Genomic DNA, 17,001 nt, shown 5'->3' with positions numbered 1-17,001 from the left:
ATTAAAATACTTTGAGAAGCCTTTCTTTTTTGACAAAAGGTGGTGTACAAATCCCACACACATCCCTACTGTCTTTGCCTGCATTTTCACTTATGCAGCACTATAGCAAAAATGAAACAATCTGTAGGGTCTTCTCTTTACAGTAACTCCCTCCCCAAAGAGAAATGTGCAATCTCTCCTTTCAGATTATGTTAAATTTCACATCGATGGACCTATTTAAAAGTCGCCTTTGCTGGTATGATTATGTGGAGGTGCGTGATGGCTACTGGAGGAAGGCTCCATTATTGGGTGAGTAGCTATTTCATTTTAATTGCATTTAGTGTGTTCTTCTTGATGCTTTGGAGAGTGGCTGGGGAAAACAAACAGAAACAAACTTTCCTTTACTTGGAAGGAGCCTAGGTCCAGCCAGTGCACTGACCATCCCTTAGTGTCTCCATCCAGAGATGTCGGTGTGCTGTACTCACTCCAAATGATCCATGCTCCAAGCCTTTTGGTTGCAAAGGCTTTATTCCTTCCTTTTCCAGCTTGAGAAATGAGGCGGGGAGGGAAGTGAGCCAGGGCCCTGGCTGGGACTAAAAATGTCGTCTCTGGAGTTTTATTATTGCTTTTTCCTAAGTCCAGGGAAGAACTGTCAGGCAGTCAGAATGAAGCAGCTGCACAACTCCTGACCCAAGCTCCAGCCATTATTTCTCATGTATTTGTGTTTACAAATACACAGTACTCTGTACTTTGAGCCTCTGTACTCCTAGCAGGGAACTTGCTAGACCATGCCTATAGTGTCAAATTGTGCAAGGACTCCAGTCTGCTCCTGCTTCCAGAGATCTCTAGGAAGTGCAGCTCCTCTGTATCCTCCTTGTTTCTCTGCCTCCTGCTATCATACCTGCAGGCCTTCTGTCAACCTGAGTGGTTCAGGAGTCCCACCTACTTTGCCATTGCCTCTGATCCTGACCTCATCCCCTAAGCTCAGTGTCCCAAACATGTAAAATGTGGCACTGTAAACAGCCCCTTCTGCCTAAAAGGAAAGAAGCAATCGGGTTGAGCAGCATCCCCAGCTGTGTTAGAGGGGCTGCATCCCATGCTGCAGAACAGAACTGGGCTAGTCAGCGTTGGGTCAGAGGGTTTAGAGAGGTTTGGGTGCTCTCCTTGGCCCCACTGGACATCCTAGCCCTGGTACCAGGTGAGGTGCTGAGGCTGAAGCCATGCTGCTTCCCAGGTTTCATTGGGCCTACCTTTCAGTGTAGTTGGCAGCTGGTTTTACTGTTTACTGCTTATTTTGGAGCTGGCAGCATTTATTGCTGTTCTCTGCTGCATATGCATCAGGTAACATTGCTCCAGCAACTGCAACTTAGCTCCTCGTTTGTTTTTTTTCTGCTGAGTAATTTAAAGGTACTTCAGAAGCCAAGCACCTCCCTGTCCCCCTAGTGCAGGTGGACTTGGGAGCGTTTCCATCTGGAAGGAGACGCTGCATGAGTGGCCATGGCTCCTGCATGGGGCTGAGCCCATGAAATTAGGTCAGAAGAGGCAGGCAGACGGCAATTCAGCAGGGGGTGGGGAGGGGGATTAGTGTGAGTTGTGAAAGCATGGGCTTCTTGTGGAGAGAAAAAATACATGTGTGCTGCATATTTTCCCAGGGAAGTGTGTGAAAACCCAGCCTTTAAATGGTGTATAACTTTTTATGAATGGGCCCTTTATCACACTCTGAGGAGCTTGCTCATTCTTGTTCCTCATCTGCGTTTCCTCTTCTTGACACCCTTGTTAAACTCCAAGTCTAAATCCAAGAGGAAGTTGCTCAGTGACCCTAGAGGAAGGAGCTTTGCAGTGCTGATGCTGTTTTTAGCATCCCCTTTGGGAGTGGAGGTGGGAGATGCTATTGATATGCTGCAGGGCTGTCACACTGCCTCAACAGCACTGGGCAGGTTGGGGGCACAATAGTAGCTGAGTAAAGCTGGGTCCAAGATAATATTTGGGTGGGTGATTCTGCAAAAAACAAAAAGCTGTCAGTGAAACTGCCATTCCCAGCCAATTACTGGGAAATAAGATCCTGTCTTAAGGCATTAACCAGGTTTTTACCCAGTGGAAATTGTTCAAAGGTGCCTTTGCCTGGTGTTGGAAGGCCAGGATCCCTATCACCACTGTTCTGACTGAATTCAACCTGAAGAGCTACTCTCTGCCTCTGTCAAATTCTGACTGGGATTCAGTTGGGCAGGGTGCCAAGACCATGTTGAATTCAGTGTATAGTCCTGCTGGTGTCAGCTGAAGTGTAAAACCGTGTTTGCTCTGTGCAAGCTCAAGCACAGGTCCCTGACTATCAGTGTGTACTTGGTGCTCGCTCTGTTTCTGTGAGGAGCTTCTGGCTTTAATAGATAGAGGAGAACCAAATAGGGGTTGCTGAGGTTGTCTGGGCTGCAAATGCTATCTGCAGTTGTTCTGTTTCAGGATTCATTCTTACTAGCAAAATTTGAGAGTTTACCAGTGCTGGTACATGCCAAAGAGCTCAAAGCTGGGGGAATCATGGAGAAAGATGGCTCCTGGTCTCTTTCTCTTGAAAGAAGTTAAATGACTGCAGAAGCTTAACTGGGATTTGTTGAGCAGAAAATGAAATAAGGGGTTTTTTCTCATCAGCATGGCCACGTCCTGCCCTTGGTTTGACTTGGACTATTTGCTCCTGTATGCAAAGTGCTGAAGGCTTAGCAGGTGGAAAGGACATTCTCTAATGCCACATCTCTAGAAGGACAGGGTGATGCTTCCCCACCACGACAGCTCAATTGCTGAATTATGTGACCAAGACAAGAGCCCTTTTGAATTTACCAGGGCAATAGAGGCTTCATCCGTAACTACTGGCTTCTACTCCTAGCTGAAGAGAACTTTAATTCACTTAATAATTGAAAAGAATATGAATTAATGGAGGGGGGACAGAGAAACTTATTCAAAAGCACAAGTTATGGGAATGAAAGGGTGTTTTACAGAAGCACACTCCTTTAAGCCAAGACTCTTTGCTTCCCAGAGTCACAGGTGCCTGTTATGCTGTGCTGTCCCTCAGGAGTTCATAGACATCTTCATTGTCTCTTTCCTGCCTTCTAGGTAGATTTTGCGGTGACAAGATTCCTGAACCAGTAATCTCCACGGACAGCAGGCTGTGGATCGAGTTCCGGAGCAGCAGTAACATCCTGGGCAAAGGCTTCTTTGTGGTCTATGAAGGTACAGCCCTTAGCTGGAAGTCTGTCACATTGTACAGAGCAGACAGAACAGGATGCAGGGGTTTTATGGGATCAGCAGGAGTTCTGCTGCACTGTGTAGTTAGATACAGCCACGCTCTTGTTTTTATGGGAATTGGCAGATTTTGTGGCTTGTTTCAGTAGACAAGACATGGATTTTCCAATTAGATCATCACATTTTGGGGGGCACAAGAAGCTGGCAACACAAAGCAATAGCTTCCATACTTAGGCCAGGTTCTGTTTGCTCTAACCTGCCCCTGTAAGCAGCATTGTGTGGAGCAAGAGTTTCTTTCAGTGTTTTAACAGGCAAAGTTCTGTTTGGGATCATACATTTTATATCACTTAATACAGATTGTCTTTTGTTTGATTGATTGATTGTTTTCTCAGATGCAAAGATTGTTCTTTTGTTTCTCCCTTGTATGTTTTACTCACAGAAGGTTGGAAATCAGTATGTCAGATCTTCTATAGGTCAGGTATTTTAGAAATTTGCATAGCACTGAGATGATGAAACCACTTTGAAGGGGAAGCAATAGTACCACAGTCATTACAAATCAGTAACTTCTGTTTTCCATATATGCTTATTTTTTTGCAACAATGATTCTAAAATATATTCAAAGCCTTCATTGTTTTCTGTGCAGCAGGCATTTTTCTTAGAAATACCAGTGTTGTCAACAGTATTGAGGTTGACTGTATTGGTACCAGCATTGCATCATCTTCTTTCTTCAGCCACAGGAACAAGCATAATGCTGGAAGCCCAGTGCCCAAGTGTGCCATAAACTCATGAATAATGATACTAACAGAGGGAAGCAAAGCAAACATGGGACTGTTGGGGAAGTGCAAATAAAGCATATGAGGATTTCACAGCAGTTTGGGGCTAACAAATCTGTTTCACAGGAGAAATATCTGGTTTCTGTAGGAATTGTTGCCCCAGAGACAGAGGTATCTTGCCTGATGTTGTTTTTTTTTTTTTTTAACATCCCTCCTGAAAAGCAGCTGTTGCCTGGACCATGTGGTTTGTAACACCCCCTTTATGGTAGTTTGTTGGAATTAGAAGTGATCAAATTAGTGTGGATGGCATCATCCTTCATATTGCTAAATGGTATTGGAAGAAAAAAATTTTACACTGGCTGCATTCCAAAGTCACTTTGCAAAGTGACTTTGTTTTCCCTTGACAATTTCCCATATTTCCTGTTGATTAATAAAAGATCCCTAAAGATTTAGTAAATACAAGCTTGCTTCACTTGACTTTTGAATAGAGCAACTGAAGGCAGAATGTACATCTACTGGTTGAACAAACTCCAAGTTCATATTTTCCTGCCTCTTCAGGAGTGGCTTTTTATATAACCATTTCCTGCAAGAAATTTCCCATTGGAAGGCTATGAAATCTATGGCTATGCCTGACAGCAAGCACAGAGTATGACTGGTATAAACCAGCTTGTGCTACAGACACAGTAATGGCCCATTGCACAGTTCCTTTCTTATCTCAGCCTCCTCTTGTCAGAATAGCAGGTAGTGAGATTATCTACATCTCTCTCCATAATTTATTTACTGAAATAGGAGATTTTCCAAAAATCTTCTTTAATCCCTTTTTCCCTCTTAAGCAAGCTCTGACAATGGCTTGTTTCTTTTGCCCTTTGCAAAGTCTTGCTCAGCTGTTTTGTGACTTCTGTGCTTAGGCAATAAAGGTAGTTTTTGTTTCCAGGAGGGATTGCCTATAAGTCTTTAATTTTCTATTAATTTTTGTCCAAAATCTTTCTCTGTTGCTGTTAGTTCCTCTTTTGCTTTTGAACGCCTCTCTCACATTTAGCACTGCTTCTCTGTCTTTTGCTTTAGTGACAGTGCATCTGAACTTTTCTGGAAACTGTGGGTGAGGACTGATTTTTGGATTTGGATTCCTCCAAGTCTTGGCTCTAAAGTTTTCAGAAGTTGGGAGTAAAGAGGAGGAAGCATGTAACCACGTGATGGTGGAATTACTTGATACTAAATGACAGTTTATTTAGTAAAAGTGTCCTCTTAATTCAGTCACTCTGTTCCCTTTCATTCATAAGATTGAAGAAGGGAAGATGTTGGTGGTTTTGCCCTACAGCACTGCTGACAGCCCCGAGTTTGCCATCACTATTGTCTTCTCAGGCTCCACCAGCAGATGTTCTTTCCATTTTGCAGCAAGGCTCTTCCAAGTATAGTTGACGCCCAGCTGTATGTTAGTGTGAACTTCTGCAGTGGATAGAGAAGGTATTATTTGTTGGCTGTCAGTTTCATGGCTCTTAGAAAAAAGTCCTCTGCTCTTGTAGCCCTCTTTCTGTTAGGGGAGGGAGACAGTTCTTAAAGGGTCCTTCAGAGGTTTTCTCAAGCACCACTTGTAGCTCTGAATATACGAACTCAAATTGCAACCTAAATTGTGCTCTGCAGCTGAATTTTTGGGTGCAACTCTTTGCTGGTGCTTTAGCACTGATTCTGTAAGAAAGAGGTTACCTCTGGGCTAATGAAGCAGTGCTTTTAACTCGGTTACATTAATAGCTTACAATGCAAAACCAAGAGAGTGTTAACCAATGCAAGCAATTTGCAGGACGCTACAGGGAGCCCATATCTGAATTGCTAATGCAGTGCCTTGTGGGGAGAAGCCAAGGGTGAGGATGGTTGATATCTGGCAGGTGTCATTGCAGTACCATCTCTCGTGTACTTTTTGCTGGTGCTTTTTGTTTCCTTGGCTTTAGGCACAGCCAAAACATTCATGTATTTTGTAGATGTGCATTGTGCATCATGGGGTAACACAGCTTTTAGCCTGTGATCTTACTTTCATTGCCTACATAGTCTTGCAGACAATTTTTCTGAACTGCTGTTGTCTTCAAGGTCTTTACTAGCTTTGTATTAAACTAGATTTTCATTAAATTTTCTATTTTAGTATTTAAACTTATTCTTACATTTGGCGCTAAAACTGAATTTTTCATGCACAGCAGTCAGCCTGATGGTCTGGTGGTGAGCAGCTCAGGTTGTGCTTGTTAATATTGCCATCGTGTGGCTGGATTTGATTTGCAACTCCCCCTCCCCCCAGCCCCCCCCTTTTCTTGGTTCTTACTGCTGGTAGCAGGTTTCAAGCAGATATGAAGGTGAGCAGGAGTATGAATAACAGAAATTTATAAAAATTATCTGGCCCACTGAGCTCACCTTCTGAGGACATGAGCACAGCAAGATAGGAGACACTGTCATTAAGACAAAGTGTTAGATTTGTAAAAACTTCCATGACTTGTGTGTTGCTTTTGTATAGCAAGCGATACTGATACAGATTTGATGAGAAAGGTACGTATGGAGCAGCCTTTACCTATAGAGAAACTTGCAATCTCTGTTTCTTTTTTATGAAGCTATTTGCGGTGGAGAAATACACAAAGATGCTGGTCAGATCCAATCTCCCAATTACCCAGACGACTACAGACCTTCCAAAGAGTGTATCTGGAAGATCACAGTTTCTGAGGGTTTTCACATAGGAATCACATTCCAAGCCTTTGAGGTGAGAAATGTCATTGTATATTATATTACAGGTATTATTTTGCCTCTATAGATCCTTCAAAATGAATAAGAAAGTCATAGTAATAATAATAAAAAAATCTTTTGGCTGTTTCAGAGTATCATTTACCTTACCAAACGTTTGCTCAGAGATTTTGAAGCCAAGTTTAAAATATGCTGAGTTTTCAAAAACTGTTACTCTAGACAGAAAGAATTAGAAGGGACTCAAAAGTGTTGATGATGTTAAATAGAGACTCATGAGTCCTTAAATTTTCACTCCGATCAAATGGAAGTAAATGGTCACAATCCAGGCAAAATACACTTGTTGGTGTCACTGGGGCTTGTTAGATTGCAGGATGTGACTCCCCAAAGAAACATTGTGTTCCCAGATGGCAGACAGGCTTTGAAGAGCTCACAAGAAGTTTTCCTCTACTGGTTATAGGATGTCTTACGCTCTTAGCTACATGCCAGTGATCAGCCTCTGTTAAGATGCTAAGTCAGAGACAGGAGTGGACAGGACCTTGATTGGTGCATAAATCCCATCTATTCCACAGGCTCCTGTGGCTTGTGTACACTCACCATGCTTGTCTTGTGAAGGGCTGACACTGCTACCTCCCCACAGCTATTCCTTGAACCTTTTTGTTTGTAGTTCTGCTCTGTTTCTTACAGCTTCTCATGCAAAAGCAGTTTGTAGATAATCAGGGGCTGGGTTTCACCGCAGGATAGCCATGAAGTAGCAGCAGAACTGAGATGTGCCTAGGCTTGAATGCAGTTTCAACTGCAGAAGAGCTCAGTGGCAGCCACAGCAAGTACTTAGCTGTAGCCAGTTGTTTGGGGAACTGATCTGTGGCCAAAGTCTAACTGTGTCACTAGCCTGGCTGGAAGAACTCTTCCTAGTGAGGTAGAGGCACACACTTTTCCTGTTGCAGATTGAATGGCATGATGCGTGCTCCTACGACTACCTGGAGATCCGAGATGGCCTCACTGAACAGAGCCCACTGATCGGCCACTTCTGTGGCTACGAGAAGCCAGAAGACATCAAATCCAGTTCAAACAAAGTATGGATGAAGTTTGCATCTGATGCAACCATCAATAAAGCAGGCTTTGCAGCAAATTTCTTTAGAGGTATGTGATCTAGTCCCTCTCACAGTCAAAGCTGGGGACTATTTATCCCTTAAGCCATCCACAAATGACCAATTATCATTCTATCTGCTTGTACTTAAGATTTGTTTGTACGACTGTCATCGATGCTGAGACAGGAACACCTCCTCCTTCATTAGGACAGAAAGCAACTCTGGGCTGGTGTCAGCATAGATATTGCACAGCTGGACAGAATGTTACCTCCCTTTAGCCATGCTAGAGGACACTGACATTCCCAAAGAAGTAGTAATACCGCACAAGGAGTGTTAAAGACAGCTCTCTGCTTAAGTTCTATTCCAAAACAAACGTCTGGAGTGAGGGTAAATCTGAATGCAAGTAGAGTCCCAGAAAAAGAATACTGAGACCTTTAGGACACAAATGTGTTCCTAAACTGAGATTCTCTTCAGGAAGATGTGAGTAAGACTAAGATTTTAAAATTTTTTCTCTTTTTAAGAGCTGGACCTTAGACATGGTCCTTTACCAGGATCCTGGTGACTTGATAGAGGCAAGAACCAAATATCTAACTGCTTGGGAAAATACCTGTGGAGCTGCTGGGGGGAAGACAGTCATGTTTGTCTTAAGTTCAGTGACAGTTGTACAGAAATAATAGTTACAATGCCAATATTTGGATTGCATAAGTCCTTTATTTATTTATACCTTAACTTTTGTCTCATGTTAAGGGTGTCATGGTCTATTTAGGTTTCACAAATTTTCAGGAGAATGTACTCTGTGAATTAAACTTTATTTCATGAACTTAAGACTTAAACAAATGTGTCAGGGCTCAATCCCCTTTGCTCAGACTAGTCTATCCCATGAATTCACTTATTCACCATTCAAGCCATAAAATGTCATAATTTATAACCTGTAGTTCTTAAACCATGCACTTATGTGCAAAAAAAGAAAAAGTTAAATTAAGCTGAATTCACAGATTATATTGGCCTGTAAATTTGAGAGGTCTTAATGGACTGTGACAAAGGGTGATTGCAAGATCACTGGCAAATACTTACTGTGACATTTAATCTCAGTCCCTGGACAACTCTCGCAGTACCTAGACTTCCTTGTTTAAATTTCTACGGTTCCATAAAGGCACAGAGAATACTTCTTCCTAAAGACATTTTGGCTCCTTTCAGGAGTGAACAGTGCAGGCTGACTGTGGCAGAGATGTCTTTCAGAGATTAGCGCTACATGGAGACACAGCAAATCATTCTCTAAAATCTGAGGTTCATCTACAAGTTTGTAGGGGAAGAAACTTATAAACCGGAACCTGAGGTGCTTTTTTTGTAATACAGATAGTCAGAAATAAATTTGTTTGGTTTTTTTTTTTTAATGTAAAAATGTGTTAACTTGTACACTAGTTCAATTGGAGACACAAGTATTTTCTGTGGAGTTTTTGCTGGCAGACTACATCTTCCAGTGTCTGCTCAGATTTCTCATGTTTGAACCAGAAACCACGTAGCTTGTGGATGGTTAGGATGTTTTTAAGTCCATGCTAGTAAATTCAGCTGAGGAGTAAAGTGTTTTTGCTTGGACCAAGCATCACAGTAGTCATAGCTGCACAATTTCTAGCCAGCTGGCATTGTGGGCAGAGCTGATGTCTGTGTGCAAAAGCTGGGTAGACACACCTGCAGGCTACATGTGGAGTTTCAAGCTGGAATCTGAAGTCTGCAGTCCCTACCTCCATATCCAGCAGGCTTGTGACTACCAGACACTCCATGAGCAAAAGGATCAAAGTAGATGGCTCTGCAGGCACTCTTCAGACTGCTTCTCATAGCTGATTGAGCAATGGGTAAGCTTTGCCTTAATTAATTATGAAAGGAATAGGGCTTCAATTAAATGTCTTACAACATTGAAAGAAAATAACTTAGCCTAAAAAAAATCAGAGTTAAGGATGGAATTGAATGCTATGCTTTGTGAGAACATGCAGTGGTAATGTCTAACTTTTCAGAGAAAATAAACTTGCAATCAGCTTAGAGAGGGTAAGCCATTGGTCACCCCCAAGGGACAATGCCAGGAAGATATGGAGAGCAATTACCTCATCTCCAGCCAGTCAGGTATATCTCATGCGATATCTCCAGGATTATTCTTGTTAGTTATCTTCATTTTGGCAACAAGTTGTTTGTGTCACTGAAGCCTATTTTGTATATGGTTAAAATGTTAGTTCATCTACCTAGAGCAGGGGAGAAGAATGAGAAGTAGCAGCAGGGTCATGTACTGCCTGTGGCTCCTCATCCCCTCCTGCCTTTGCACAACCCTGGTTTTGCTGCAGGGGCTGAGTGTAACTTGTGGGGGTACAAGGCAGGGGGAGAGGAGCCTGGAATGAAGCTGAGCCAGGAAAGGCAAGCAGAAGGTATTTTCTTTAAGTGTTTTAACATATTTGTTTTCAGTTTTTGTTTCCCAATACCTAAACTAGCACTCAAATATTTATATTAATTGGCAGTAAATTAAGTTAAATTCCCCAAAACTGAGTCTGTTTGAACAGAACAGTAATTGGTGGATAATTTGTCTGTCTCGACTCAGAACTTTCTTGCTCTTATTCTTCCTGTTTTCTTCCTCATTCCATGGGATTGGTGGGCCAGGGAGTGGACCAACAACTAGGTGGGAGTTTGGCTGCTAGCTGAGGCCAACCCACCACAGCCATGTTAATAAAACCATCTATTAAGGGATGCATGTGGAATCAGGGGTCAGGGTGAGAAGCCAGTGGCTATCTTTATATTAAAATGTTAGTTCAGGTTGTTGAGATGTGATTGAAGAACGTTACTTCAAAGTGTAAGGTAGCAAGACTTCATGTGCCTGTGAAAAGGCAGAACTACGTGCGTGTCCTGCCAGCTCCTTTGCTGCCCCCTTTCCACGGGGTATGACCTCCCTCAGCTCCATTACTGTGTGTGCCATAATGGGTTGGTTCCTGGTAGCTCAAGTTACTCAAGACCGTGAGGATTTTTAAAACAAATGAAACAAAGCAGAAAAAAATGGCATATGAGAACAAAAGGCAGTGAAGTCTTTACAGGAGACTGTGTTCTCCTGCTCGTGTCTAGAAAAAGCACTGGTGGCTAGTAGCAGTAATGGTAGTCCTTTATGGTTCTGGTGCTAGAAGTGTTTCAGCACTTGTGAGCTTTGCTGCAGTGCCTGCTCCACAGTCTTGGCTTGGCAGTCAGTGCTCTGTTCCTTCTGTCCAGAAGGGTTGCATGAGGAATATCAGGGTGTTTGGGTGGTCAGGAAAGTGTGACTTGCTCTGGCTTTCTCCTGACAGAGATGGATGAATGTTCTCTGCCGGACAATGGTGGGTGTGAGCAGCACTGTGAGAACACATTGGGCAGTTACAAATGCACCTGTGAGCCTGGCTATGAGTTGACAGCTGATAAAAAGAGCTGTGAAGGTAAGTAATCCACAGATTGAGTCATCTGACTATAGGATAGGTACTACAGCTAATAACGGAATTGATTAGTCTTGGAAATTATTTTCCTTGCCCCTCCATCCTCTTTATTTTGCTTTATTTTTCCCCAGCTTCTTTTTTTTTTTTTTGTTAATGCCTTCCATTGAAAAACAAGTTTTGGTTAAAAACCCCGAAAAATCCTGATTCTATACTGATAAACATCCCTAAAACCAGTTGTCCTTCATGGCCAGAGATTGCTGTTCAGACCAGATCTCCCACAGTGCAGCATAAAGGAAGTAGGCATAACAACCTAACCATTGAGTGGCACCAAAGTTTTTAAATCTAAAACTGAATTTATTTGTTTTTCAAAAAGGAATTATACTTCATATAATAAAATATCAATGTTTTGTCTGCATGCAAAACAGACTTTCTCAATACTGAAGAAAATTTTACTCCCTCTGTTATGGAGGAAAAAAACACGTGTCTATAATAGAAGCTGTTTGTGTCAGCTTTCTAGAGAGTTAATCTCATGCAACAAGTGTTGCTTCTGCCAACAATACAGCTGTTGGTGTGCTGAGAATCCATCCATTGTTCTTGTCTCAAAACTCTGTCTGTAGGGACATGTAGGGAGCTCCACATGCTGCCAATGGTGCTCTCAACATCACCTGGTTTGCCCTGATTTCTGCTTTTGTCAAACTGTTTGGGTAAGAGTGCTATCGACTTGGTGAGAGCAAGTTAGGTGTGTGCAAAAGGGTTTTGAAAGCTGCTTTTTGGGTTTTTTTTAAAGTAATTTCTTGCATTTTTGAGCAAGCCAGTTGCTATAACTTGGGAGGGTTTTTTTTGAACTTCACTTTTAACCTCCTATTTTAGACTTCATTTGTGGGCAAAGCAGAAAGTCTTTGAAAGTGTAGCAATATACATCAGAGTAAATTGCTTTTTTTCCTCCAAAACCACTTGCTTGGTACTCTATTTATATCGAAGCTGCTCCCTTGGGATAGTCCTATTAATGCAAAATTATGCTGGGAACAAGACACAGAAAGAATTTATCCCTGTGGGTTTTGAAAGTGTGACCATATCTCTTTACTCTCAAGAAACAGCAAGAAAAAAATTGCTTCGTTGCAAATAGAATTTTGCAGCAAATTGAGGTTTACTCCTTTGAGGTAACAGTCCTGCCTTCCCACAAGAGGATGAAGCTGAGATATCCTAAATTTTTAAAGGAAATGGGATAGTGGAGCTAAGTCTTGACTTTGTCTTCAACTTTCCCTAGAGAAGATGCAGTCCATATATAATAAACCACTGAAGAGTTGACAGCAGTGTCTTCCCTAGGATTCCATTATCTTATAATTATTCCATTTCTGATAAACTTGCATTAGTAAGGTTTGTAGCACTTAGTGTAGGTGAATTTACCAAGCTGGCCTTTACAACTGTGTTGCGCATGTCAAGCCAACTCATGCACAGTAAACCCAACGATAGAGATTAAAAAGGAAATTAATCTTATATGGTGGCTCTCAGGGCCATAGCCTCACTGGGTGCATTTGACTGGTGATTTACAGCAGATGAAGTTTCTGTCTTCCTCACACTTCCCAGCATTTTAAGCCTGTTCTGGAGGCTGGGATTTGAAATTTGCCATCAACCAGGATCTGGTTCATTTGCTAGTTAACACTGTGGCCCAATCTGTGTGTCTGAACAGAACCAAGTAAAACTTGTGTTCATTTATTGCCTCTCCAGCTGCCTGTGGGGGCTTCATCACCAAGCTCAATGGGACCATTACTAGCCCTGGATGGCCCAAGGAATATCCTACTAACAAAAACTGCGTCTGGCAGGTGGTAGCTCCAGCCCAGTACCGGATCTCTCTGCAGTTCGAAGTGTTTGAGCTGGAAGGCAATGATGTACGTAACCAGTCCCTGCATCTCGGAGGTGGGACTATTGGCTAAAGCAGAACTGGATAAATCCTTGGGGTACAAGGAAGAGGAGGGTCTGTCTTACTGGTGGAGCTTTTGGTTGTTTTCCCACCCTCGTTATGGTTATGCCAGTAACAGTGACTGTTCCCCTTGAAGTCTGGATTTGCTTTCTCTCTAGAGTGGAAGGATTAAAGCTGTTCTATTATAAGTGGGTGCAACGGTTTAACCCAATCTGGCAACCAAGCACCAGACAACTGCTCACTCACTTTCCCCCAGTGAGGGATTCCCGCAGGGAGAGAATCGGAAAGGTAAAAGTGAGAGAAACTCATGGGTTGAGATAAAGACAGTTTAATAGAAAAAGCAAAAGCCATGCATACAGGCAAAGAAAAATGAGGAATTAGTTCACTACTTCCCATGGGTAGGCAGGTGTTCAGCCATCCCCAGGAGAGCAGGGCTCCATCACATGTAATAGTTTATAGGGGAGACAAACAGTGTGACTCTGAATGTCTACCCTTCCTCCTTCTTCCCTCTACTTGCCCCCACTTTATATACTGAATATAATGTCCTGTGGTATGGAATTTGGTCAGTGAGGATCAGCTGTCCTGGCCGTGTCCCCTCCCAGAGCTCCCTGAGGACCCCCAGCCTCCTCGCTGGTGGAGCAGTACACAAAGCAAAAGAAGTCTTGACTCTGTGCAACCCCTGCTCAGCAGTAACAAAACATCTTGATATTATCAACCCTTTTTTCAGCACAAATCCAAAACACAGCCCAGTACCAGTCACTGTGAAGAAAATTAAATCTACCCCAGCCAAAACCAGCACAATGGGCTTCTTTTCTCTACTAGTTTTGCATAATAGTAGGTATTTTCCATCCCTAATAGGTGTCCCGTCTCCCACCTCCCCATGCTGTCTTTGCAGGGAAATAGTTGGAAATGAACAATGAAGTAGAGTTCTTCAAGGATAAATGAAATAACAGTAAAAGAGTCTGTTCTCTGCCATTCAGGGTGGAGTTTGAACAAAGCACTCAGGTCTGAGTTTCCCTACTGTAAATGGGAGCAGTGGCACTTCCTTACTTCAGGAGGCTGCTAAAGTTCATTCAACACTGTCAGGTTCTTGGATAAGATGGAAATAATTGCTTTTGGTAAATTCAGTGGAACCTTTGCTATTCTGAAAAACACACCCATGCTTTAAGATCAGGGCAGCAAGCGAAGGGGTAAGAAAACTGACAGAGGAGATTTTGGGCAAGTTAGGGAGTGTATTTGAGTACAAGGCTGTTTCTGTTCCTTCTCAGTGAAGTCTTTGTCCCTTTCCTCTGAAATGCTCTGTTCCAAGGCCACAGAGCTGAGAAATCTCTTCCTCTCTTTGCAGGTCTGTAAATATGACTATGTTGAGGTTCGCAGTGAGCTGGCTTCTGATTCCAAGCTACACGGCAAATTCTGCGGCTCAGAGAAGCCCGAAGTAATCACATCACATGGCAACAACATGAGACTGGAGTTCAAATCAGACAACACGGTCTCCAAGAAAGGCTTTAAAGTTCACTACTTCTCTGGTACGTGACTGTATTCTTTTACTTGCATAGCTGTCTCCTCTGACTGAACCTCTTGGTTTTGGTGAACTTTCTTTAACACCATGTCAGAACCTGGCATGGTTCATTAAACATAAAAGTATGGTTGCTCTGTGCTGTGTCACCTTCATCTTGGGTTCTCAGTGCAGTGTATGGTCCAGTTTCATAGTGTGGTGTCAGTAAGATGCATGGGTTGCATCAATGCCTCCAGTCCTTCCACAGCAGGAAGCAGTGTGGAACCTAATCCTAGAAGTTATTTCTGCTCCTAGAGTATTAAAGGAAAGCTTTTTCCTCTGAAACTAGAAGATTTAGAAAATTTCCAGTAGTGTTCTGTATAGCAATCATTTCCATCAAAGCAGTGTGTACTAGTGGAAGCGCCTCATCCTCTGTTCTCAATCCTTTGTGTCGGTGATGTACCTTGTTGGCAGGCTGTTCTGGAGGTTAACTGTATGTCATTTGGAAGTAGAAATTCAATTTCATTCTGTATTTTCAGCAGAGTCCTAGGAGTATTAATGCTTTTGAGGAGAATGATCAGGCAAAATGGCTTTGAATTAGGACAGGTGCAGAGTAGAATCAGGGCTAAGGGTTTGACTTATTAAATCTAACAGGAGGAAGGATGAGGTGGGTATGATTCATCTAGAAATACATTTGGGAATGAGGAGACAGATGAAGTTAATGAGATCTAGGGAGGACGTTGTCCCAAGAAAAATTGGAGATAAACGTCTCATAAATTAAATTGGTCTGGAAACCATGAGCAGATCCTATGCTCAGAAAGTGAGATTGAGGAATGCATAGTCCTAAACACACAGGAGTGAAGATCCACTGGGGCATATTTCAGCTTCAGGGAGCCGCTCATACCTTAGATCTTCTTTACCACCTGGCTATTTGTGCTCAGACAGAGCTGTTTAGAAATGGAGGCTCAGCAGAGCACATAAGAACTTGAGAAAATAAAGTAGATTTTTACTTAGAAGAGTGAATTTGTGTGATGCTTTTCCTAGACTCTATTTTTAAAGAATGAGACACTGCTCTAGGTTTCTTTTAGACAGGAGTCTTTAACCAATAAACTTACATTATAAAATAGAACACATTTGTGATACATTTTATGGAATGTAAGGCAGTTGAAGAGGATAGTATCTGGGCTAAAAAGCTGACTGGACTAATCCAGCAGTAGAGTTGGAGATTTGCACTGCTATGTGCCAGCCTGTGTATGGGGCTCTCAGCTGGTGACTGTGGTAACCTGTGTCCCTGTCAACTCAGTGTTTGTTGGTTTGATCCTGCCCAGACAAGGACGAATGCTCCAAAGACAATGGTGGTTGCCAGCACGAATGTATCAACACCTTTGGGAGCTATATGTGCCAGTGCAAAAATGGCTTCATGCTGCATGAAAACGGCCATGACTGTAAAGAAGGTAAAGTCCCCACTCCTGCCCTCAGGAAAGCCAAGGTTCTTCAAACATGGTTTGGTTCAGGGTGCTTCCTGCCCTGTGCTGGAAGGAAGTTTGTACAGCATACCAGGCAAGGGCACTGAAAAAGCCCCAGCTAGCTGAAAAACTGCCTAGAAACAGGACCATTCCCATTCCCCAGTCTTGCTCTCTATATGCCCATAGGGGATGGACAGGGTGGGGATGAGAACTAGGACTTGCAAAAGGAGCAGTTGTGGGGCATCATCATTAGACTGGTCACTGCTGCTTCATTCAATTATTGTGTTTGAGTCAGAAGAGAAAGGATGGGCTGATCTGACCACTTGCTGGTGCCAAAACTACCTTTCTTCCTGCACCCGTATCCCTGTTGTGTGCTCCCATGGCCTTCCTGGGTATGGTCTCTGGTCCTTGTCTGACCTCTCCATGAGCTGATTCAGCTTTCCAGATTGGAAAGACAATGCAAGGCTGAGATAGCACCAAAGTCAACACTTGGAGGGATTGACATCATGGCCCTAGGAACAGGGCAGATGAAGTGAAGCAGCAGAGAATAGGTTAGGGTGTGAGGACATAGATTAGGTTAATGAGGCCCAGGGGAGTGAGATGGTCCATTTCACCATTTGCCAGGTTAGCTCAAAAAAAGCATAGACAAACCCACCAGAATTATGGAGTAATACTGAAAGGCCTCGTTTGGTGACTGAAGCCTTCCCTGTCTCTGCCCTCTAGAGGGTCTCAGTGGGTAGAGAGGACCATGTAGGACACTACAGGGTTGCCATGTGAGACTTGCCCCAATGCAATTTCTCTCTCCCAAGCTGGTTGCGAGCACAAGCTGAGTGGTGCAGAGGGAATGATGAGCAGTCCCAACTGGCCTGACAAGTATCCCAGCCGGAAAGAGT

At 43.0% G+C, this 17,001-nt stretch overlaps 1 protein-coding gene across 1 annotated transcript in view; it reads left to right on the top strand.

The window, feature by feature from the left end:
- Nucleotides 1-17,001, top strand: part of TLL2 (tolloid like 2) — a 53,693-nt gene that overhangs the window by 32,821 nt on the left and 3,871 nt on the right. The window contains exons 10-18 of the mRNA XM_008643878.2: nt 186-288; nt 3,082-3,198; nt 6,575-6,720; nt 7,646-7,841; nt 11,104-11,229; nt 12,955-13,115; nt 14,493-14,673; nt 15,971-16,096; nt 16,918-17,000. Coding sequence (XP_008642100.1) covers nt 186-288; nt 3,082-3,198; nt 6,575-6,720; nt 7,646-7,841; nt 11,104-11,229; nt 12,955-13,115; nt 14,493-14,673; nt 15,971-16,096; nt 16,918-17,000 — 1,239 coding nt within the window. The remainder of the gene's footprint in view (nt 1-185; nt 289-3,081; nt 3,199-6,574; nt 6,721-7,645; nt 7,842-11,103; nt 11,230-12,954; nt 13,116-14,492; nt 14,674-15,970; nt 16,097-16,917; nt 17,001) is intronic.

This window comes from Corvus brachyrhynchos, unplaced genomic scaffold (assembly GCF_000691975.1).
Source record: "Corvus brachyrhynchos isolate BGI_N302 unplaced genomic scaffold, ASM69197v1 scaffold61, whole genome shotgun sequence".
NCBI classification, from domain to species: domain Eukaryota; kingdom Metazoa; phylum Chordata; class Aves; order Passeriformes; family Corvidae; genus Corvus; species Corvus brachyrhynchos.
This window is presented reverse-complemented; position numbering and strand designations above follow the sequence as displayed.